This window comes from Lynx rufus, unplaced genomic scaffold (assembly GCF_022079265.1).
Source record: "Lynx rufus isolate CCGP_SWC_20201006 ecotype Redwood Valley unplaced genomic scaffold, mLynRuf1.p SCAF_8, whole genome shotgun sequence".
In the NCBI taxonomy this organism is placed as follows: domain Eukaryota; kingdom Metazoa; phylum Chordata; class Mammalia; order Carnivora; family Felidae; genus Lynx; species Lynx rufus.
The window spans coordinates 34151308-34176748 of record NW_025814896.1 but is presented as its reverse complement, the minus strand read 5'-3'; the positions used below and the strand labels follow the sequence as shown (position 1 = coordinate 34176748).

The window sequence follows — 25441 nt, the reverse complement described above, 5'->3', positions numbered from 1 at the left end:
ACGAAAGAATTTAACTCATGAGCAAATAAAATGATAAATATATGGGAACTTCATTCCAAATTCATTTTCTCCAAACTTGAAGTTGAAGCTGACCTCTTAAGTAAAAGTTATACTTGCACTCAACTAAATGCATACAATTCAGAAGAGGAGCCTATAAAGATTTTTAAAGGTAGCATATTGTCTGTTATTTATGAAATGTCTACGTATACCAATGCAGTAGAAGAAAATCATATCCATTAACAATAGAGGAAGTTAACTCCCATTTGCCACATTGTTGTCAGGTTCCACACTGTCATTGTGAGTAGGCCAATTTAGCAAAAGCAACACTTGCTCTCTATGTCTTGTTGAAGCTATGTGAAACTGCCCTGCTTGATCATTTTTTTGACCTACAATTATGGCAATTTCACATGGTTCAGCCTAATAGATACAGGCCTCTTTTTCTTTTCCTTCTTGAACTAAGTCTTTTTTATTCATGTTTTTATGTGTATATAGTCAGAGATTAAAGGTCACCTTGATTCTATGTACCTGGCATACCCTTTTAATATAATATGCTTCTTCCAGATCAGAAAGCAGAAACCAGAATAATGCCCACTGCATAGGCTATTTTCTCCTGGTGTATTGATTTGTTTTCCTAAGAAGTTCAAAGCAATTATACTCTTTTTTCCACCCAGACTTTGCATGACTTAAAACTTAAATAGGATTTAAAATAAATCTGCAAATGGCATTATTACCTATTCCAATTTTCCCACTTACATTTGAATGAAACTGTGATTTACTCTGAAGTTATACTTTCACATGCTTCCCCCTTCTTACCTCTGTTTTTAGACAGAGTTCATTACATGTGTTCTGTAAATACCTAAGTGTAACTACTTTAGGCTTTGAGATACTCTCTGAAGAAAAAAAAATACATGCCATTTTTTCCAGGGTCAGTAAGATTTTCTATCTGTCGTTAGGCAGATAGAATCATTTATTAATGTGAGCAGGCCTCTCCAGCTAGAGTTCTCAGATAGAGTAAGGAAGAACACAAGGTAGGCACCCCAAAGGATGGGTGCATAGGGATCCCGGGAAGCCTGGGTGGAACACTGACACTGAGTAGTAGAGTGACAAAATCAGAGTCCCTCTGACTGTTCAGGCCATCTTCATGGCCATTCTTTTTTTGAAATTAAAAAAAATAAATGTTTATGTATTTATTTTGAGAGAGAGAGAGAGAGAGCATGTGAGGGGCAGAAAGGGAAAGGGAGAGAATCCCAAGCAGGCTCCACACTGCCAGCACAGAGCCCAATGTGGGGCTCAAACTCACGAACTGTGAGATCATGACCTGAGCTGAAATCAAGAGTCAGACACTCAACTGACTGAGCCACCCAGGCGCCCCTGTCATTCTTTTAATAAAAGAATCCTTATTGAAAGCTACCAGAGACATAAGAAAATCAGACATGGCTCCTGTTTTCAAAAAGGTACAGAACCTAATCTCATTTTCCAGAGCCAACCCGGCAAGTGGGCCCATCAAGATTGTCCAGAACCCTGGTTTGGGTCACCAACTGTTTTTCCCCCCTCAGCCTTCCATTCCTAAGGTTCACTGACACAGGTCACAGGCTCCATGTCCTTGCGGGGTTCAGGCATCTAGATCTGTATGCCAGAGCTCTGGGAGTCTAGTGGATATACTAGACTGTTATAGCCACCTGATCTTCACTTACTCAGGAATACATCTGCAATCTGAGGCACTGGCGTTCCTTGGGCACCCCAACTTTTCAATCAAATTAGGTACAAAAAGATTTAAAACATGAACCAGAAGTACCTGAACACCTGTCATAGCTCAATAACGCACACAATATATATGCATTTGAATTTTACTAAATTTGATTAAAAATAGCAAGCAGACGTGGAGCATTTATAGTCTATGCTGTGCCAAATGTTTCACATGCGTTATCTCATTTCATGCCCACAAGATTCTTATGAAGTAGATGTATTATTCCCACTTGCAGAAGAAGAAACAAAAGCTCAGAGAGGTTAAAGGCTTCCTCAGGGACACACACAGTGTTTGAGCCAGGTTTTAGACCCAGGGAGTTGGATTTCAGTGTCCGTGATCGTACACAGGGTATCTCACAAAAGAACAATTACGGAGGTTATGCACTGATTCTACAAAGTAAGTAAAGAGATGGTAATGAACTGAACGTTTTAACCTCAGTGACTCCCCACCCAATATACATTCACCAGATAATGGCCTTCCTTCCCTTTCACTGCATGCTCTGTTGGCTCAGTGGGATATAAATACGCTGATGCCTGCATCTTCCCAGAGCACACTCAGCTTAAAAAAAGATGAGCTCAGAGTAAGGACTGATCCCTTCCCGTGCTTCATTGACAAAACCTACCGAACTCTCCCTCAGTCAAACTCATGTGTTTCTCATCCCAGAAAAATGCACGTTGCGGCCCAGGCTAGAAGAAGAGATCTGGAATGATTTCCACCTCTCTACTATGGAAAATTCCCCATGATCATTTTCCTACAGTGAAGAATTCTGAGGTTTAATTTCCACTTTCCCAGTGTTCCTACAGATTTTGAATTGTTTCCATGTTCCCAACATAGGGATACTTTTAAAAAAGAAAAAACAGACTATATCAGGTACAGAAAAATCACTTAGAAAATTATTTAGGAAGAGAAAAACTAAAAAACATAAAAAGTGAGAGTGACATGAGCAAACTCTAGCCTTGAACATGGAAGAGTTCCCTCTTGTATTGCAATGGTCCTCAGCCAGACTCATCCTCAACACCTGTGAAAACACTTTTTGGTTTGAAGAGCCATTGCTAGGAGGGTGCTGCCCAAGAGCATCCTGGGTTGGAATGTGGCTCTACCTCCCCAACACCTCACAAGGATCTTTTCCTCTCTGAACATCAATTGAGGACCCCAAAGTCTAGGGTATGTTAAAAGACCCCCTTACTCACAACTGTATTACACAAATAACACAAACGCTTGGCTAACATATTTAGCATTGCCTCGATACTTCAGGAAGGTGAGGAACACATTGGTTAGTTCTGCCCCATTGAGACACTCCACTCTTACAGAGAGAACCTTCCCTAGTTTGAGGAAACAATTCCTTTTCTGTATTTAATTGCAAAAGCAACCGCAAATCATTCCCTTATGCATATCCATGCCTCTTTGCAATGTGACTTTGCAGACCTTGTTATCAAGAATTAGCATCTGTTTCCCCACCCTATGAATGATTTGATTTGGCATGCACAATATGGCAGAAGTGCCGATATGGCCATTTTGAGTCTACGGATGGGCAACTTACATCCATTCTCAGAACTCTACCAATCCACCTAGCTGGACTACTCTGCTGGAGAATGAGGGACCACATGGGCCAGATTCATGTCAGCCTAGCCATCCCAGCAGCAGCCTCAGTCATGAGAGGGCAGCCCTGATCAGCAGAGCCACACAGCCATTCCACAGCTAACTGTAGATGCCAGAGGTGCCCAGCAGAACCAGGAAAACAACCTACCTGAGCCCACACCAATTTATCAACCCATACCGGAGTGATCTAAATAAATAGTTGTTGTTTTAAGGCACTAAGTTTTGGGGCTGTTTACTACACAGCAAAACGTTGGCTAATGTACGTATTCTATAAATAACTACAGCAGATAAGGAAGGTGGAAACATGATATGGGGAAAATCCCGCTCAGCACACAACTTAAAATTTATTAAGGAATGAGCAAACATTGCTCTTTCTTTTGTAAAGTAGATTTAGTTATGATATGTTCAACTACACCACTATATAACAACACAACTTGAATTTAATCACAAGTATTAAAAAAAATTACTTCCCTTTAGAAATGGCAATGTGATATAAGGGAATGAATGTTGGTTGGTAATGAAGAGATGTGCATTTTAACTTGGGTTCTTCTACTAGAAGCTGTGTGACCATGCCAGATCCCACTCCCTGACCCTCAATTACTGGAGACAAAAATGAAGGGATTGGATGTAATAACATTTAAGGCCTGTTCCGATTCTAAAATGAAGGGGTTTATGGCATTTTTTTTTGTCTGAAACATGAGCATATTTTTTATCACTACATTTCTATGATGGAATAAGAACACTTCATTTAACCCTCCAAATAAGCCATTATCTTCAACATGCTCAGCACTGCTCCCAGTCATGAGGATATGGCAGTGAAGAGGACGGACATGCTTTAGTGGTATGCTGGAGCTTTCTTTTAAGCTCACAAGAACCAATTGTGTCCTTCTGTTCCCAAATCTGTGTTCAGTGCTGATGCATTGGTAGCTTGAAATCAGACACTGGGGGGTGAGAGGGAGAGGATATTTAAACCACGGAAATCAGCAAATGCTACAAATCGGTTTTCCCACCAGGACAGCCAGCCAGTTGTTAAACATTTACCAGGACAACAGTGGACTCTTCTCTCATTGAGTCAACATCCTACTAGGGGAGCTAGACATTACATTACGAAATATTTTATTACACTCGAGAAGTATGGTGAAGCAGCAGAGAGGGGAATGCATAAGGCGACCACACATACTCTCAGCAGAGGGAGGATACTGTGAAGACTTCATACAGAAAGGAACATACCACGTGGGAGGAAATGGAGGAAGGCCAGTGTGGTTAGCGTGGCTGGAGCACAAGAGCTTGAAGGGAAGGTGGAAGGAGGTGTTAAGAAAGACTTCCAGGATTCAGACTGTGCAACTCTGTGAAGGGGGTGCCTTTCATAAGGCAGCAGGACCAAGGGGTAAGGGAAGGGTAAGGGAGGAAGAAAATGAAGCCAATCTTAGCACTGGGTTTCAGGTATCTCAGGCACCAGGTGTGGGGTGGTGAGGTAAAATGTGGGCTGCTGCGTGCAAGTGGTAAATGCAGGTGGAAGTACAGATGAGATTCTGGTGAGTGGAGGGACTGCAAGTTCAAGGCAGCCAAGAAAACTGAGTGGTCATGGAAGTGGGAAAAAGCATGTGAGCAAAGAAGTCAAGAAAATGGGGCAAACAATGTAAAATTCTAATAAAAGATCAAGCCCAAAGAGAGCTAATATGGCCGATAGGTTTTACCATATGAAGGTCATCGGTGGCTTTACAAAAAGGTTTGGAGCAGTGATGGGGACAGAATGCATACTGATACGGGCTGAGGAGCCGGTGAAAGGTGAGAACAGAGAACAGAGGCAGAGCGTATAGGTAAAGTCTTTAAAGATGTTCTCTCTGAATGAAAAGGAGAAAGAAAGGAAAGCAGCCAGCTAGGGTCAAGAGAGGGTATACGGTTTTCTTTGAAGAGAGGAGAGGCCTGTCGTGTTTAATATTGATTGTACAGATCTGGTTAAAGGGAAATAGTGACAACACAAGAAAGGGAAGGGATTAATGTTAGTGTCAAATCAAGTCAGGGTCCAGGGCCAAAGAGGTAGGGATGGTCTGGGAGAGCAGGAGGGAAACAGGAGGAGAGAACAGCCGAAGACCAAGGTGGGCTGCCTGGGTTGATGTCAGGAAGGAGGTAGAGATGTCCTCCAGGACTTTCTCTCTCTTATAAGAGGTAGGAAGCCACATAAACTACTAGGAGTGAGGCAGCCAGAGACTTGAACAAGGAGAAGGTTTTAGTGAATGAGTAACAGTAGGACAAGTCATTATCTTTCAATCCTGACAGACCTGGGTTCCACCACTTGGTAGCCTGTAACCTTAGACAAGTGATACCACCTTACTAAGTCTTACCCGTTTGGCCACCAATGGTTGAACAAGTACTATATACTAGGAGTGTACTAGAAATGCCAACAAAAATCTGATAAAGTCCTTGAATTCAAAGACTCCATCATCAATTGGGTGAGTAAAATAAGTCAGACAAAATTAACACAGCATTAAAAGGGCTAAGGTGAAGGGAAGCATGAGGTATTCAGGAGCACAGAAATAGGGGAGCATTCTAGACTGGCAGGGTTAGAGACAACCTTCTAAGGAAAGAACCACTCTAGCTATAGCCTCAATTTCCCAAAGCAAAATGGAGAAAACAATCAATTGATTAATTAATGAGATAGTCAACATAAGGCACGTTGGCATGGTGTCTACAACACAATTACCAATAAGTTCTACTTTCTTTCTCTAGAAATCCTTCCGGTACGATTGAGACTATTAGATTAATCTACAGAGTTGTTACAGACTTCCACTTTTTGCACACATTTTCAATTTTCCGCATGTTTCTCGAAACGTTTTCTTCCCTAAAGATGGTTAGAAGCCATTAAAATTATTCCTCATAGCGAAACTCCAACTTAGAAAAACATACAAAACAACTAACAATAATGTCTTACACAGGGAATTGTAGACACTAGGCATATAAAAATTTCACAAGTTCTATCTCTTCTTTTATTTCTCTTTCATGTTTATGAGCCAGATGCAGCTGGATTCTCGATACCTGAGTCCTTGCCTTCCTTTAAATAAATGAATGCTCAATGTATCAGTTAGCAATCTTGACTGTAAAAACACAATATGCCATCTTAAACTGACTTAGACAATGAAGGGATTGATTAGCTCATGAAATAGAAATGGCCTGATCTGGCATCTCAGATGACATCAGAAGGATTTGGTTCTTCCCTGGCTTCGCCCCTGCAGGGTTAGTTTACCATTTAAGCTCCCAAGGTGACAATCGAATTATCCCAATATCTGTATTCATGAGAAGAAAATAACAAATTTGGGTCCATGTAACATCCTTGCAGCACATGATCCAACAAAACAGAAAAGTTCTTTCCCTAAAAGTCCAAGGAAACTTTCCCTTACTTTGGACTGGTTCTAAACAGACTATTCTGGAGCCAATCTCTATGCAGTGACCTCCATAGAACCTTCTGTAATGATGGAAACGTTCTCTAACTGCACCTGTTCGCAGGTAGCCACTGAGCACTCCAAAATATGGGTAATGTGATTGAGAAACTGCTTTTTTATTCTATTTTAATTAATTAAAATTGAAATGTAAAAAGCAACATGTGTCTAGAGGCTCCTGTGTTAGACAGCACAGTTCTACAGTGAGAAAAGGGTGGGTTACACTGACTGGCTAAACTAGTCAGTGCCCACTGCCTTAAATTGGGGGTGAAGTTAATCCCATTCATTCCACAAAGGTAAGTCATTCTGCCTGGTGTCCCAGAGCCCACCATTTTTATTTCCCAGAGATTAATGGCCCAATTCAACGTGAAATCCTTTGCCGAGGAGTCATCTTTATAAATCTTACCTAGGACAATGCCACGTGAAAGTCACTTTGGAATAATAGCCTTTTAAAGCTGAGAGTGACCTCAGGGCTTACACACTTTAGATCCATATTTCACAGAGAAGAAATGGGCTTGAAGCATCAATTGCTTTGATTATGGCGGTTATGAGAGGGCCTGAATGTGCTGACCTTCAGCCATTTTTTTCACTGTAAAATCCAGTCCTTATGCTACAGCACTCCAAAAGGCCCACTGTGACAGAATTAACTCCATTCTACATGAAGCTTCATAATCATTGGTGTATTGAAGCTTCCAGGAAAGATTGTTACCACATACGTCTTATATTTTACACTCAAAAGTCTGAAGGAGCCTAAGAGGTAATATAAATAAGGTGGGCCAGCCAGTTGTGACTGTGGCTGAGTGGACACCACCACACGCTGTGTCTAAAGCAGGCAGCCACCACCCACTCCAGCCAAATGTGGCCATCGGGGTGGGTCAGCCAGTATTGCCATGCCTTCAGATGAGAAATCCAGATTTGTGTATGCACTCCCCAGATTTTTTTAAACGCTGGCCTCTCACAGGGCTCCTGGGTGGCTCAGTTGGTTAAGCGTCTGACTTCAGCTCAGGACACAATCTTGTGATTCATGAGTTCAAGCCCCACATCAGGCTCTGTGCTGACAGCTTGGAGCCTGGAGCCTGCTTAAGATTCTGTGCCTCCCTCTCTCTCCAGCCTTCCCCCGCGTTCTCTCTCTCTCTCTCTCTCTCTCTCCCTCTAAAAAATAAATAAACATTAAAAAAAATAAAATAAATTGGGGTGCCTGGGTGGCTCAGTCGGTTGAGCGTCCGACTTTGGCTCAGGTCATGATCTCGCAGTCTGTGAGTTAGAGCCCCACGTCGGGCTCTGTGTTGACAGCTCAGAGCCTGGAGCCTGCTTTGGATTCTGTGTCTCCCTCTCTCTCTACCCCTCCCCTGCTCATGCTCTCTCTCTCTCTCTCTCTGTATCAAAAATAAATACACATTAAAAAAATTTTTTTAAATAAATAAAATAAAACAAAATAAAATAAAATATGCTGGCCTCTCATGTTTTACATTTTTAATGATTTATGCAGGCTAAACAAGATCTGTGAATGGGTTTAACTTCCAGTGTGTACCCTGTGATAGAAATTTATGAAGTCTGACCTGCTGAAAATGCAAGCCTTCAGAGTAGTTGATGCTGGAGTTGTCCATGTGCTCCCATGAATGCCAGCTGACAGCTTCCAACTACAGCTATGTCTGAGGGCTTTCTTGAAGCCTGGGGCCCACTGCTGTAAAGCCCCCTTGGCCATGGAGAAGGGCTGGTGGAAACTTTAAGGCCCTAAGAGCCCAGGGGAGAGCTGCCTTCAGTCACTGACAGTTGAGAATTGGTGGGTAAATCCCACAGCTCCCAGGCCCCTCAACTGGGACAATTCCGAGGTGTGCTCTGCGCTGTCTCCCAGAATTCCTCAGTGGTATGGAGCTTCAGATGCCCAGAGTGTAAAGTGGCATCTACTCTGGTATTCAGATAATTCAATATTCACAATACGGTGCCGAAACTGCTGCCCTCTTGCATAATGATGCCATGCTATAGGAACAAATGTTCGTCTAAAAATAGAATCCATTATGTATACCAGCAGAGTCGTTAGTTTCTTAGCATAGCAACTAGTTCTGCCCCATAAAACTTTTCATGGAGGCATTCTCTTCAAACAGGTGCAGTTGGCCGTGCCGCAATTCAATTTCCAGACTGCGGAGCCTACGTCAGCGGTGGGAGGGGGCGGGGGGCGGTTTTGCACGCACCAAAGAGAAATCTCATGCGAAATCATTCTCATCCCAATCCATGTTCCTCATAGAAGACAGAACTGAAAGCCAAAAATTCTATTGGGAGACACATGAATTTTACCACTCTCAAATGTATTATGTAGGGGTGATTAAATCACAAGCTTCCTGTCACACCTGCATAGGATCTGGTTCTCTGGTTTCCCTGGTGGGCTTCTGTGTCAATAAAGGAAGAGCCCTCCAAATTAATAAGAAATGACACAATGTTATAATTTAACAAGGTGATATCTGTTTTTGTATCGATAATACAAATTTAAGTTATAAAATGACATAATGACATAAAATAATTTTTACAACCACATTTGCTTATTCAAGAGGGCAGAGAATTTAATTAAATATTGAATTCCAACAGCCACTTGGTCTAACAGAGGATCTAGAAAAACAAAAACATAAAGGTTAATAAACAGGGCTTGATTGCTGAGGACAGGTTTGGTAAGGATAAGACAAATAGCTCATACCTGGAACATTCAGAGAATGTAAAATGAAATGAATTTTAATCAACTGAATATAAAAAAAATATCTATTTTGATTCAATCTTGGATACTGAGATTCTAAAAAATGCTAGTAATTTCCTGGCTTCCTAAGTACAGTATAGGGAATATTGTTCAATCATAGACAAATAATTCAAAATCTTGTAGGGCCTCTGGGTGCTCAGCTGAATATTACTTCTGACAAAAATTAGGCCATGGACAGGAAAGGTAGAGTGAATGCAGCCTCTCAGGAAGTTTACTGACTTAATTTGTGATGTCAGCTTGCTTTCTATCAGTGTTCACCTTGGCTGCACATTAGAATCAGATGACCACACCCCAGAGCAATTAAATCAGAGTCTCTGGGGAGGGGCCCAGGAACCAGCATTTTTGAAGCTCTCTGCATGATTTCAATGTGCAGTCCAAGTTGAGAGTCACTTCATACAGGCTGCCTCTTCTCACGAATGTAAGAAGCCTACTGAGGTTTCTTTTTAAGCACATTTTCCCAGAAAAATTAACTTTATACATTAAACAGATTCTTTAAAAAGCCAAGACATACAGCCCAACTACCTGGGTTCTAATCCTGCCTCTGCTAGTAACCAACTGCATGACCAGGGGTCATCATTGAAACTTTGTGTGTGCATGTCAAGGTCAATACCTATAAATGGGGCTAATAATAGCACTATCCTCAGAGGCTTTTGGAAAAGATTAAATGAGTGCATTTGCGTGCATGTGCGTGTTTGTGTGTGTGTGTGTTAGCACAGTGGCATGTGGAAGACATTCCTTATGTGTTTGCTGTTATTGGTGATGATGGTAGCCATGATAATACCAACAAGAATTCAAAGGTGTGTGCAAATTGAATTAGTGCACATTTTAAAAAATGTATTTGTACAGAGAACAAACTGATGGTGTATGGGGGTATGGGGGAGAAGGGAAAATGGGTGATGGGCATTGAGGAGGGAACTTGGGATGAGCACTGGGTGTTCCATGTAAATGATGAACCATGGGTATCTACCCCAAAAACCAAGAGCACACTTTACACACTGTATGTTAGCCAATTTGACAATAAATTATATTTAAAAATTAATTAATTAATTAAAGTTTTAAAAATGTATTTATAATATTTTAACACCAACTTTGTAATAAATTGATTGTTCAATGTTGGTTTGTGTTTTCGTCTTTTTAAATAAGTTAAATAAAATAAACGATGATAAAATGGGAAAAAATGGGAAATAACTAATCATATTCTTTAGTCTATTTTAAGTGCTTAAGTGATTCAAACTACCCATCTAAATTTATTTTACCAAAAGGGAGAGAAAAAAAAATTGTCTTTCTGATTAAATATCGAAAAGGCTTGGGGCGCCTGGGTGGCGCAGTCGGTTAAGCGTCCGACTTCAGCCAGGTCACGATCTCACAGTCCGTGAGTTCGAGCCCCGCGTCAGGCTCTGGGCTGATGGCTCGGAGCCTGGAGCCTGTTTCCGATTCTGTGTCTCCCTCTCTCTCTGCCCCTCCCCTGTTCATGCTCTGTCTCTCTCTGTCCCAAAAATAAATAAACGTTGAAAAAAAAAAATTTAATAAAAAAAAAAAAATAAATATCGAAAAGGCTTGATGAGGACCCCATCTATAGGATCAAACCATCTTGGATTGACAAGCAAATAAACCAGAAAACAACCAAAAACACTCATTCTATCTAAAACACCCATGAAGCGCCTGGGTGGCTCAGTCGGTTGAAGAGCCAACTTCAGCTCAGGTCATGATCTCGCAGTCTGTGTGCTCGGGCCCTGCATCAGGCTCTGTGCTGACCGCTCAGAGCCTGGAGTCTGCTTCCGATTCTGTGTCTCCCTCTCTCTCTGCCCTTCCCCTGCTTGCTCTCTGTCTGTGTCTCTCTCTCAAAAACAATAAACATTAAAAAAAAATTTTTTTAATAAAGATAAAACGAAAATGCTGGTAATTCAAGCAAAGGAGCAAGACAAGGATCTGGGAATTCTATCCATAACAAAAGCAAATGGGGTTTTTCATATAACAGAAAATAAAATTATGAACAATGTACCAAATGTATTTCCTCCACCCAATCCTCCAATCCAGTGTCTCAAACTAATTTTGGTATCATACAATACAAATATCCCATTTTATAATAGCTTCATAGCATGGAAAGCATCCAATTTAATTTTTCCTTACAAGACTGGGAAGAGCTAAATATAAGCAACTCATAAAACTGAGGCAAAATTTTTAATTAAATTATATTAAGAGTAAAGTGTTTTGAATTAAGGCCAGAGTGTTTCATATTTCTAAACTCCGATCACAGTGTAGTCAAAAGAGCATCGCTGTCGTTATTGGTATGATGAAGTGGAGTGAAGGTGACTTGAAAATCATGTCAATGCACTTACACCCTACAAATAATCCCAAAGAAACTGCAATGACGCTGTTTCATAACCAGCCTGATTTTAAAAGACATCTTGAAGAGGCTACATTTCAGTTAGAAATCTTACTGAAAATCCATGAATCACAACCTCCAAGAAGAATTTGTGAAAGATTCCATCATAATAACATTTCTTCTTACGTTGCATCTGCATAGCCTAGGCAATCATAGTATTTGGTTATTCTACACTAGCTGGAGTTACTGAGGAAAAACCTTTGGTCTCAAGGCAGTAGCAAGAACGTACTGTTGAGAATACATGGAGCTTAATCTGAAAGTGGATTTGATGAGGGGAGATTCGTTCCTCAGCAATCAGACAGACCAATGAGTAAATTACACTTGAAAACACTACAAGTTTAATCTCTAAGGATCTGATCAGTATGGAGGAGGAGAAGCTGCTTGATGTCAATATAGCTGTGATAATCCAAAAGTGATTTATATTAGGAAAAAAGACACAGACAGCCATGGTGGAGTCCAATTCTTCTTGTGAATAATACCTTTTTCTCTTATCCAAGACTTTAAATCATCTTAAAGCTTATTCCATGAGATGCTTTAGATTCCCGCGGGCCCGAGAAACTTTCATCTATGATGGAGTATTTATTAGTGAATTATCCTCAGAGGAAAATTATTCTAAACAATAAATCCCTTCTTTTGCCTTCCATGGCTCTGTTCCCAAAACATTATGAAATACATAAATAAACATCTTGTGTGCCCAAACAGACCTAAGCTTCAGTGCTTCAGATCAAAAGACCACAGCTGAGTCTAAACAGAAAACAAGTGACTAACACCTTGAAGACAAAAAAAATATATATTTAAAAATATACATAAATAGATGGTCAACTTGCTTTTGAAACAGCACATTTATGGTCCTTAACAATTAGTTAGAGACTAATTGCTTAGTCAGAGACTAGTTGTTTATTATATACCAATAATAAAAAGCCACCACAAATGACCTTGAGGGTGTTATGCTAAGTGAAATAAGCCATGGAAAGACAAATACTGCATGGTATCATTTATACACAGTACCTTAAAAAAAAAAAGTCAAACTCTAAACTCCTAAAAACACTACAAAAGTGGATGCCAGGGCTGGGCGTGGTGGGGCACAGAATAGAAGAGGTTGGTGAAAGGGTACAAGCTTTCAGCTAGAAGATCAATAAGGTCTGAGGATATAACATAAAACATGTGACTATAGTTGAAGACGTTGTAGTATATAACTGAAACCTGCCAAGAGAGTAGAACTTAAACATTTTCACACAAACAGAAAAATAAATAAATCTGTGAGGTGATGGATGTGTTAATTAACTCCATGGGGGTTCTTTTCACAATGTCTACAGATACCAAATCCCCAAGATGTACACTTCAAATATCTTACAATTTTATTTGCCAGTAAATTATTGACTAATAACTCTACCTCAATAAAGCCGAAATATTTAAAACTAAAATGAAATTTTAAAAATTAAATTAAAAAAAGACCCCACAAAGGATCTAAAGTTTACAACGTGCTAGGCATTGTGTTAGGCACTTCACATACCAAGTTTAACAACAGTCCTAAGGAAGTTATACTTCATCTTACAGCTGAAGAAATCGAGGCTTAGCTTGAGAAGAAATTCACCTGAGGTCACTCTTAATACAAAGTAAAGCAAGAGCTCGAACCCACATCTATCTGACTTTACAGATGATTTCTTTAACTGGCTTCCAGCCTCCCAAATTAGGGTTGTTTTAAGAAAACTGCTTGGCTTAAAACAAAAGTATTCTTCTAATAGTTTCAGTGCCTCTCATGAAGAAATCTTTTTAATGCCCTTAATTAGGGGGCATCTATATTAAGATATCAAGCATTAAGCATCTATATTAAGCAGTTCCTAGAGACGGATTCTAGTAAAATTAGCTTATTTTAGAGGTGGTTCCAGGACAAATCAGGAATGAGGAATTGAGAGAGGAAGGGAAGGAAGGCCATAAATGATGTATTTGCATGCCAGTTACTGCTGTGGATGGTGGCTTAATCCCACCAAAGAATTCCGGGGAAAAAAACATAAAGCTTGCACCTTTGCCTTATCCCACCCAAGAGCTGAAGGAACTGTGGTATTTGTCTATCAAACTCCTTTGCTTGGGGTTGTTGTTAATTCTCAGGAACTTCCAAGCAGCATCATGGGTAACAAAGTGAGCACTAGTGATCAGAAAAAGCAAAAGAATACAAGTGCTGGCCCCTAGGGTCCAATATGTGGCTTCTGGAGTCATAAGGATGTGGGTATAGACTTCATGCCACATCTACTCTATGAATCTCTTCAATAATGGGAATCAAATTCAGAAAAGTGAAGGAAAAGATTCAGTCCCTAGATGCTGCTGGTTAGTTAGCTGGCGACGACTGGTGTACTGCTCCAGGCCAAAGAATGTTGCCAGCCCTCAGAAAGCAATCCTCACATGCATCGTGCTGTTTTCTAAGGTAATTTCAGTTATTGTTTCAGGCTTAGGGGAAAATTACCAAATAAAAATGAATGGAACTCATCTTTTTTAATTTATAACCACATCATTATGCTCAATACACTGCTGAGTATCCTACCTCATTTACCATACACGAGAAAGGTCAACATTGATGCTTCTGGAATACACTAGAGAAGTATGTCCCAAAGAAGAAGCACCATTGCTAAATGATTAATGAAACAAGTGGTGCCTGGGGATTTTTTGTGGAAGCCAAACTAAGTTTTTAATAGGATATTCCTAGAGTTTCCTATGGAGGTCTATGGTTCATCATTTATAATATTTGTGAACTCTGGACTCTCATGCTGAAAAAAATGTCATTGAGGCTTGTGTAAATATTTAATTTCTGAACTTTGCTTTTGAACTCTGTATAGCAATTTAAGATTACCGTAAGAGAATGCAGTCTATACTTGCCATTAAAAGAAACTTGATTATTGCTCTGTACAAGGATTCCAAATGGCGTCTCATGCAAAATCACAGATCAGAAGAAAATGGCAGATGGAACAGACGGTAGAGCCAATCACTCCTGTCTCAGGTCCCTCAAAATGACTCAACACGCAGATGTTAATTTACATCTATGAACTAGGGTCATGGGTAAACAAACGGGGTTGCACTTATTAAATAAGAAAGTATGAAAGGCAGAAGATAAATGGAACAAAAATGAAGTGGGAAATAACATCTCAGAAGCCCACAGGCATTAAAACATAGGAACAGATCTATGGGCCATCTAACCAGGTGGTGGAGGTGTCCGTCAGTAGCAGGAGCACAATGGGAACATCATCTCAGTTCAACCTGACACCTCAGCTCCCTCCTCCCGCAGCCTCCACACCCTGAACTACAAAAATCCCACAGAAGAAAGGGTGCCATCATAGCTGGCGCCAACCAGAAAGAACAGGGAACCACCAACACGTAAGGCACCCATTGAAAGAAATTAAATTTAGGGGCGCCCAAGTGGCTCAGTCTGTTAAGCATCTGACTTCAGCTCAGATCATGATCTCACGGTTTGTGAGTTTGAGCCCCGTGTTGAGCTCTGTGCTGACAGCTCAGAGCCTGGAGCCTGCTTTGATTGTGTGTCTCCCTTTCTCTCTGCCCCTCCCCTCTTCACTCTCTCTCCCTCTCTCTCTCTCAAAAATAAATATTTTTAAAAAATAAAGAAATTAAATTTAGAGCCCCACCTCACACTAGTCCTCAAAACACATGACATGACTACTATGGTCTGAAAGTTTGCGTCCTCCCCACCCCCTCCCCCAAATCTATACTTGGAACACCTACTGTCCAAAGATTAGGAGGTGAGGTCTTTTGGAGGTGCTTAAGTCTTGAGAGCAGAGTCCTTGTGGATGTGATTAGTGTATAAAAGAGGCTCCAGAGACCTCCCCAGCCCCTTCCTCTCATGAGGATACAAAGAAAAGGCTCCAAACCGGAAGAGGGCTCTAACCTTGGACTCCAGCCTCCAGAACTGTAAGAAATAAATATCTGTTGTTCATAAGATACCAAGTCTACGGTATTTTGTTATAGCAGCTTGAAGAGACTAAGATCAGCAACTTAAATTAATAATAATGATGGCCATAACGATGAGGAATAAGAAAGTCCTTAAGTAAAGCAAAAAGAAAAAAAAAAGGAATGAAATGTGAACACATCAAAATTGAAAATGGGAAAGTCATCTTTTGCCATGCATAAGTTAGAAATTAAGAAATTCAAAGACAAACCACAAACAGGAAGAAAGTATTTGCAACATCTATAATAGCTAAAGATTACCATCTAGAGTACATAGAGCACCCTCAACAAGGAATATAAGCAAGGGACACAAGATTCATGTAAGAGAAAACAGGAACAGTCCATAAAGGCATAAAAATAGACACATCTTACCATCAAGGCAGACACTGGCAAATCAAAACAGAGATAAAACAGCTGCATCAATACATGCAAATATACATAAATGCAAAAATAAAAGGTTTCTTAATAATGTTGGTGAGGCCTGAAGAAACAGTTCCTCTCACACACCACTGATAGGGCTATAAAATGATGCAACTATTAACTAAAATTTAGGATATGTATAGCCTTCAATCAGCAATTGTAGTTCTGAAAATTTACCTCAGGGAACCCCTGACCCATCTACCCAGAGAGGGCTATGCAGGCTGACTATTACCCTGTATTACAGGATTGTTCCCTGTAGCCCCAAATTAGAAACAAACACCCACAGTCTGCCAGTGAGAAATTATTATTAAATAAAATTTGGTAATCCATTCCATGGGATATGACAGAGAAATTCAAAAGTAAGAGGTAGATCTACATGTACTTACATGAAAAGTTCTCTAAGACAAACTATTAAAGTAAAACACAAGTTGGTGAAACAGTAAAAACGATATGATGGTATTTAGGATACAAACAGATATAAACAAAACAAAATGAACTATTTCCATAGATACGCATGTAAAATTCCTTCAGAGGAGACAGGGAACACTACCATGGAACTGTTACCAGTGGTTGACCCTGGAGGGTACACTAAGATTGGGTCCAAGAAGGAGAGGCTAAGGGCATTTACACTACTTTATTCTCTTATGCAAAGAACACATTTGTGTGTTATTCACAAAATTAAAAATAAATAAAATCTGTAACAACAAAAAAGAGAAAGTAGTAGGAGTCCTGCATTTAAAATGTGTCTTTTGGGGCGCCTGGGTGGCGCAGTCGGTTGAGCGTCCGACTTCAGCTCAGGTCACGATCTCGCGGTCCGTGAGTTCGAGCCCCGCGTCGGGCTCTGGGCTGATGGCTCAGAGCCTGGAGCCTGTTTCCGATTCTGTGTCTCCCTCTGTCTCTGCCCCTCCCCCGTTCGTGCTCTGTCTCTCTCTGTCCCAAAAAAATAAATAAAAGTTGAAAAAAAAATATTTTAAAATGTGTCTTTTTCCTCCTATTCCTTTTTGATGTAATGTAATTATGTGCTCCTCTCCTCTCTCCCTCCAAGCTCCTGCTTTAGGGATACAAGGAGGAGTCTGCTGGGCTGGACTTCTTGGATCTGAACTAGTAGTAACTAGTTTTATTTTTACACCAACCTTGGCACAGAAGCAGGGCATCGAGTTGCAAGGCAAAGGTCTACTTTGTTTCATCTTCTAGCAGAATAGGTTTGTATTAGCTCTTTAACATTGACTTCTTTTTTCTTCTTTAGCTTTTCCTCCAAAATTGTGATGCAGATACTTCCTGTAGTTACATGGTTTTCATGGCTGATACTTCCTGTGTTGGTTCCTTGTCCCAATCTGGCATAGCTCCAAAGAAAAGTCATAAACTAATGCCAGCAACCCGTTACATACTCCAGCCGTGCAGGAGCCCCTCTCACCCACAATTACAGATAAGCTCATCCTCTTGACCTAACAGACACTGACATAAGAAAAACTACCGTGCTTAGAACAGTCTTATTCAGAAACATGCTGTTGCTACTTGCAGTCAATAAGATGTACAGAGCCAACAGTAAAGAAGAAAGTGATTAAAATAAGTCCAGAGCTGGTACGAAGAATGAACATATATCCCTTAAGATCATGGTCATGTTTATCTGCTTCCCCCAACCTCAAATATTTTTTCAATGTTTCACCAAAGCACATGTTTGCTACCTAAAAATCACTTGCTACTAGCTCCAGTTTTTTAATTCCTAAATCTATCATCTGTGCTGTCTGTCTTCTTTGCCACCCGTCATTTCTATGATGAAAAATCAAAGGGGGAGTTAGAGGAAGGGAGCATGTCACTGTCTATGGAGGATGAATTCAGTGGCGCAAAATCAGTGGCTGTGGTCTACAGTAGAATGGATAGTAAGGTACAATGTATAATTTGGGGTGGTATCATGTAGCCGCTATAGGAGAGATGACATGGGTAAGACATTGAGTAAAATGTGAGAATTTTCCTCCAGTGCTATAAAAAGAAAGATCTTGTAACAAGAGCTTCTTTCCCAAGAGCTTCTTAAAGCCACTCAGCTCGCCTCTGAGCTGACCAGGCGTCGTTTTGGCACAGGCTCCGTGGACAAAGGAGAATTTAGGTAGGAAGAAGCCGAAAGGGAGAAGAGAGGTACATTATAATAAATACCAATGCACACTTCCAAACCAATGGAAAACACAGTGTGTAAAATCAATGAATAAACTTACAAGTATTTTTTTTCTCTGAGACATCTCTGTAATATATGTGATAGATTCACATCACTAAGAGTCACTGTTTGAAAAAAAATATTTTGAAGAAAGTGGGCCTCTAAGTAACATCATGATTGCACCTCTCAGCCAGGTACCATCAAATGATCCTATGCAAAAACAGCGACTAAAAGCTTGGCTTCCCACCCCTCATTTGAGAGCACCATCTTCTAGCATACATTTCCTCTAATATATCACTTACACCCGTCCATCTCCTAGAAGTGGATGTATCACTCCTTCTGGCTCCAAGACCGGGCGTAAAGCCAGAAGAAAATGACAAACTTGGAAGCAATGAAAGTTTAATTTTTTTTTTCTTAAATCCTCTCATCTTTTGTATACTGATATATGATCATTGACTAAAAAATAAACCTCGTAACTCTGATCTATGAAAATGGGATGACTTCAGTATTTAAAAAGTGAAAAATGAAATTTACTATCTTCTTAGGTAGAACTGTAAGATTAATATCCATGAGAGGAAAAGTAATAAAGAGATAAAAGGAATTGCTAACATATTATCTGTTTCAATTGGTCATAAACAGCACTACAAGCAAGAGAAAACGACTGTGGTAAAAATCTGAAATAAATTTTCCCACATCTGAAAATAGGCATAAGTCAAAATCCTGGGTTCTCAGAACAATAGACATGCATCAAAGAACCTTCGGTCCTAAACCCTTTCTCTTTCTTAAGCAAAGAAATATTTATGATTGGTCTTAGAAGGGAGTTTAACTGAGTTGCCATGAATTATTAAAAAACCCCAAAATACCTTCTGTTGCTTTTATAGAAGCTTGATTTACAAGCTGAAAAATCAAACTGACAGTTAAGTCCCTTGTACAAATACCCAACCTTTAAAAATGCCCTAGGCATTATAAATATATCTTTCATGAATATAGCTGCAACAGTTCTAAAAATAGCTTTTAGGAGGAAAAAAAAATTCTTTCAAGCCATTGTTTTATACATAACAGCAGGAAACCAAACAGAATGTCAAACCCAAAGTGATTAACACACCCAGTAATAAACATGAACATTAAGTAGCAAGTCTTACAAATGAAATACATTTTTTTGACATTAGCTTAGAGTCTATGGTTTAGCCCTAGATCTATGGCCAGAGATGATTCCAGGGCACCCATATTCAAAAAGTGATTCGAGGGCTACAGGGCTAAAATTCGCCTTTTAGATGAGTGTAAACAGGCACGTTCAGGACTGGCCCTGGGAGGGAGGTATTACCATCCAGCACCGTGAGAGTTTCCTCCAGGCTCCACCCTGACCCCAAATATGCCATTTCACACAGCCAGTTCCAGACCACTGCTCACAGGTGAAGTCCAGGTTGCCCCAAAGGCAGAAGGAAAGGCCAACAAATTCCAGTAACTTTGGCAATAGTGACCTAACTCAAGGATGTGAAAAGACTAAGAGCCCTTCACAATGTGGTACCTGGTATTTTATTGGTTTAAATATGTATTTAGCACTCTCAATAAAGCTTACCCATCTCTCCAAATAACAGAGCTTATAGGGTCACAACAATCTGTGTTCTGTGGCCTCACAGGTTCAAGTCCAGAACCACTGTTTCTTGAAATAATAACTACTTTCTATGAATATTTTTCTGCCCATTAAACCCCAAATAAATCTTGTGATTTGCAGACATTCTATTTAATAATTCAATATGGAATTATCTCAATTGGCTTCATAATAAATGAGATCCTAAACTCATGAAATGGTAGACAGAAAGCTAAATATGAAAAAAAAAAAATCTTGAAACACTGAAGGTATAAGCTAAAGGAATCTTATTCTTAATTTTCTAATGTGAATAAATGATCAAGACCAAATTCCTGTGCCAAGCCCAGGAGAACCCTTAATAAGCAGCAAAGGGGAGAAGGAAGAGAAAAGGAAAGCCAAACTTATAATGTGGGTCACAAGTGATTTTCTCATCATTTTTCTTTATTCTTTATGAGTAGAACTGGAGGGGGGATTTAAGTCACTAATACTGGCTAATTTTCTTCTACAACAAATGTAATTCACATTTCCATGTTCTTGTCCTGAAAAAATGGCAATTGTTCTAGGATTCAGCATATCTAATACTCTGGGCTAGAATCCTTGGAAACTCCTAAGACATTTATTTCTAAGTAGAATCTTTAAATAAATTACAAAGGGTCATTCATGAAATGGATATACTTATGGAGGTAACTTAAATACTTTGCAAATCAGCAACAAACTAGAAAATGTAAGAAAGACATATCTCACTTTTTACCTTATTTTGATCTGTCCAGTAAAAGAAAAATCCCTGAGGGTCAGTCCTCAAAATAATTGGAGTGACAATAGTGGAGTCCTAGAAATATAAGAAAAAACACAAATATCAACATATATCATTGTAGGAAGTCCTACCCAGGAGTTACTTAGCAAGTAATAGTTGTTACGAGTTTCTCAAGGGTCATCAATTATTAGTAAAAGTTTCAAAAAACTAGACATGGCATCCTCACTTCACAGCATTATTAATTACATAACTAAGCTTCTTTATTAATAATTAGAATATCTGTGTATTACTTATAAAAGAAAAGCCCAGGTATGCACATATTTATGAAGACAAATTGACATGTTTTCTATTCAAAGCTCTAATTTTCCAAATAATTTTAATATTAAACATCATTACATATTTTATATGATTAAAATTAATTAAAATCCATGCTTGAAGGTAATATTTTAAATTACATTTGTTCTATAAAATTATTTTTTATTGTACTGAAGAGAGTAAACATATTATTTGGGCATTGCTGTTTCCAAGGTAACAATAAATAAGGCCATGGTCTACATTTTCAGAAAGATATACACAAAATTGTTGCAAATTTAAATTTCACAAGATGAAATAAAACATCATAGACAAATAGTCTTCAGGAGTTTAAAGCATGTACATTATAAAGCAAAAACAGCATGCACTGTAATTATAATATTAAACATTTCTAAAATATGTGTTCTTTTCTTTTGGCAATTTTCAGAAAGGCATACCATCTGCACAAGAAAACACATGTCACTGGATATGGATTTTTATACTGAAATACTTGGTTGGGCCTTTGCAGGAATTACATTTTTTAAAGGAGACATAAATTACCTGTTTATTTCAACTATTTCATACACATTATAACTAAAGTATGGCATATCGTCTATCTGATCAAAGATACTTATAATGAAAATTAGAACTTGCAGAAATAATTTTGGAATTGGGGACTGTTTTCCTGATGGGAAGAGTAGATCAATGTTTTTAGTCCACATGGTAAGTCTTATTAGAAAGCTCGGTTCTGAAGGCCATCCCCTTGGGGATGCCTGTCCCCCCCTGGGTACCTCATCTTACACAGCTACAACTGAAAAAAAAAACCATAATAATACCTACCTTAGAAGGTGTCTGTGTGAATTAAATAGGAGAATTTGGGTAAAGTACTTGAACCAAATGCTTGCCTCATAAAAACATTTATTGTTATTAACGGATTATGCTTAAAAACTGACTTATTAAAATAGCAAATGAAAGTTTATCATGGCATTCTTTTTTTATTATGGTTTTATTATACCGCTAACATAAAAATTCCTTTTTTTAAGCATAAAGTTCAGTGGCATTAAGTACATTCACACAGCTGCGCAGCCATTACCACCATCCATTTCCAGAACTTTTTAATCTTCCCAGATGAAATTCCACAGTCATTAAACACTAACTCCCCATTCCCTCTTCCCCAAGCCCCTGACAATCACTACCTACTTTCTGTCTCCATGAATTTGACCACTCTTGATGCCTCACATAAGCAGAATCATACAATATTTACCATTTTGTGACCGGTTTATTTTGTGACTGGCCTCATGTGTTTAAAGGTTCATCCATGTTGTAGCAGGTGTCAGAATTCCCTTCCTTTGTAAGGCTGACTAATATTCCTTTGTATGTATACATCACATTTTATTCGTTCATCCATCTGTCACTGGACACTTGAGTTATTTCCATCTTTCCACTATTGCAAAAAATGCTGCTATGCACAGATTGACAAATATCTGAGTCCCTGCTTTCAACTGTTTCATACCCAGAATGATCATACAATAGTTCTCTGTGTAAGTTTTTGAGGTCCTGCCCTTCTGTTTTATCCTGATAATTTTAAGATTTATTCTTTTTTTAAAAATTTTTTGATGTTTATTTATTTTTCAGTGAGAGAGAGAGAGAGAGACGGAGCGTGAGCGGGGGAGGGGCAGAGAGAGAGGGAGACACAGAATCTGAGCTGTCAGCACAGAGCCTGACACAGGGCTCAAACTCAAGAACCCCAAGATGATGACCTGAGCCAAGCTGGACACAACCGACTGAGCCACCCAGGTGCCCCTTTTAAGATTTATTCTTAACATGCAGTTTGAAAAATATCTTTTACAAGGATGGTGCTGTGGCACAGGACTTCGGCTGGAACTTCAAATTTCAAAATTACTCCTGAATGTTAAAAAAAAAAAAAATGAAAACCAATTTAATAAGATAATAAAAGAACAATTTTTAAAATAGTTTAAGCTTCACCTATGAGATTATATGCATAAATGTTCAGAGCAATATTTGCAATAAATCACAGCAGTATTTTCAGTTCTGTTTCATTACCCATCATCCTCTAGAGTCGGGCAAAATGAAACTTTCTGACAGGCTGCACACAGCACACATCCCCACTTCCGGTGAATCTGGAATTAGCCTGTAGTTTTAATATATCATCCTCAAATCAGTTCCTTTTCTTATCAGGGTGTCTGACAAGAGCATCTGACAAGATTCTAATCGAAACCTTGGTGACAATTCACTGCAAGGGTCGCAGACAATCAAATATTTAAAGTCATCAGGGCAAACCTCAAATTTATATTTTAGAACACTGTACTAGGCTGCCTCATTTGCTTCTGATACTGCTATTTCTAGCTTATTCCTTCTCCTCCTTCAAAATTAAAGCTGCCTTGTTAAATATTTTCTTGACCTCACTCTTCCGGCCATGGTTCCTCTGTTAAATGATATTTTATCTCGTCTACCTGCTTACTTCCTCCATAATCACCCCTAACATTCCAAGATCAGCTGGAACTTGGCATTCTTGTCATCGAAGGCAGGATTTGACCCAGAAATACATGAATATCCATTTTCAATTCCACCTGCTTTTTTCCCACCTCCCACATAGCTGCAATGTCTATATTCTCCCGTACCAAAGTAGCCACTCAACCCATATCACAAGTATTCTTAATTGTCAGAACATAAGCTCTTGTTTGAAGTTTGAAATGTATGGTCATCCTTCATTTTCAAGGGAACCGCTGATGGACTGTAACTCTTTAAGCATTTTACTGCCAAAAAATGGAGACAACTCTCGGACAGTCTGTTTCTCTCCATCAGCATCCATAAGATATGTATTCCATATAAGATGGTGGTTTTCAAACTTTTGGGTACATCAGATTTACTAAAAGGACTTGTTAAAACACAGACTGCTGGGACCCTTCCCTAGAGTTTCTCACTTGATAGATCTGGGCTGGAGTCTGTAAATGTGCATTTCTTTTTTTTTTTTTAATTTTTTTACGTTTATTTATTTTTGAAGGACAGAGAGACAGAGTGTGAGTGGGGGAGGGGCAGAGAGAGAGGGAGACACAGAACCTGAAGCAGGCTCCAGGCTCTGAGCTGTCAGCACAGAGCCCGACGCGGGGCTTGAACTCACAGACCTCGAGATCATGAACTGAGCCGAAGTCGGACGCTTAACCGACTGACCCACCCAGGCACCCCTAAATGTGCATTTCTTACAGGACCTTAGTGCTGCTGCTGCTGCTGCTGGTCTGGGGACCATACTTTGAGACCCACTGACATAGGCCTACAAAGGGTGAGGTTTTGGGTCAGGAACACAATGATGTAAAGGCACCAGTGAGCTTAAAAGGTAGACAAACTTGTGTCTTGTAAGTATATTGTTTCTAACTAAGAATTCAACTTTAACTTGTTTATTTCAAGTTGTAAGTTTCTTTTTTCCCAATAAACATCTGCCTTGAGAAAGAGAGCACTGATAAACATACCTGTCTTAAGTTAGTAATAGTGGATAATGTACAGTTAAGTTTCCATTTACTTCTCTTCGTTTGACAGAAACTTACTCGCATCCCTATCTCATCAATATATCAATAGTGAGACTAATATGATATAAGAAGCTACTGCTTTGCAATTTACTTTTTTCATTATTGCCCCACGAAGGAGCCCTTTTAGACATTTATTTTCCTAATTATCCACAATGAAATTTTAATATCACAGATGTCCTATCTATTTATATGCTCTACGTGTATCTATGTTCTATACAAAAATTAAAAAAGAATAAGATATTTTTGTCCCTCAAGACCATTTTTCATTTTTTGGAGGTGATTTGGCCCCAACTGAGAAGGTATGTTCTGTGCCTGCACGTCCAAGATGGACTCATGAGCCACCTGTGGCTACTGAAAACTTAGAATGTGGCTAGTTCAACGGAGATGTGCTGTATAATGTCAAAGACAAGGAATGAAAACAAGAATATAAAATAGTTCATTAATAATTTTTAATATTGATTATATAATGAAAACAATATATTGGGTTAAATAAACTATATTGTTAGAATTAATTCTACCTGTTTCCTTTTACTTGTTTTACTATGGCTATTAGAAAACTATAAATTTCCTAAGTGGCTTAAATTATATTTCTACTGGGTAGTGCAGCTCTAAACTTTAAAACTCTAAAAAGGTTTCTTCTTAATAGGGAAACGTTTTTCACAAAGCAAAGCACATTTGGTCAGATAATTCCATTTAGCAAGTTTTGGGTTTTTTCCATGCATGCAGCTACCATCCAGTTTTAACATCTAAGTAGTACAAAATAAATCTAGTTGCTTCTCTAAGTGTCAATTCTTCGAATATCTGAATAAAGCCATTATGTTGCTG

General features: G+C 39.2%; 1 protein-coding gene across 1 annotated transcript in view; it reads right to left on the bottom strand.

The window, feature by feature from the left end:
* LOC124503877 (1-phosphatidylinositol 4,5-bisphosphate phosphodiesterase beta-1-like) overlaps window positions 1-25441 on the bottom strand; it is a 455749-nt gene that overhangs the window by 417398 nt on the left and 12910 nt on the right. The window contains exon 2 of the mRNA XM_047069167.1: window positions 20778-20855. Within this exon, the coding sequence (XP_046925123.1) occupies window positions 20778-20855 (78 nt within the window). The remainder of the gene's footprint in view (window positions 1-20777; window positions 20856-25441) is intronic.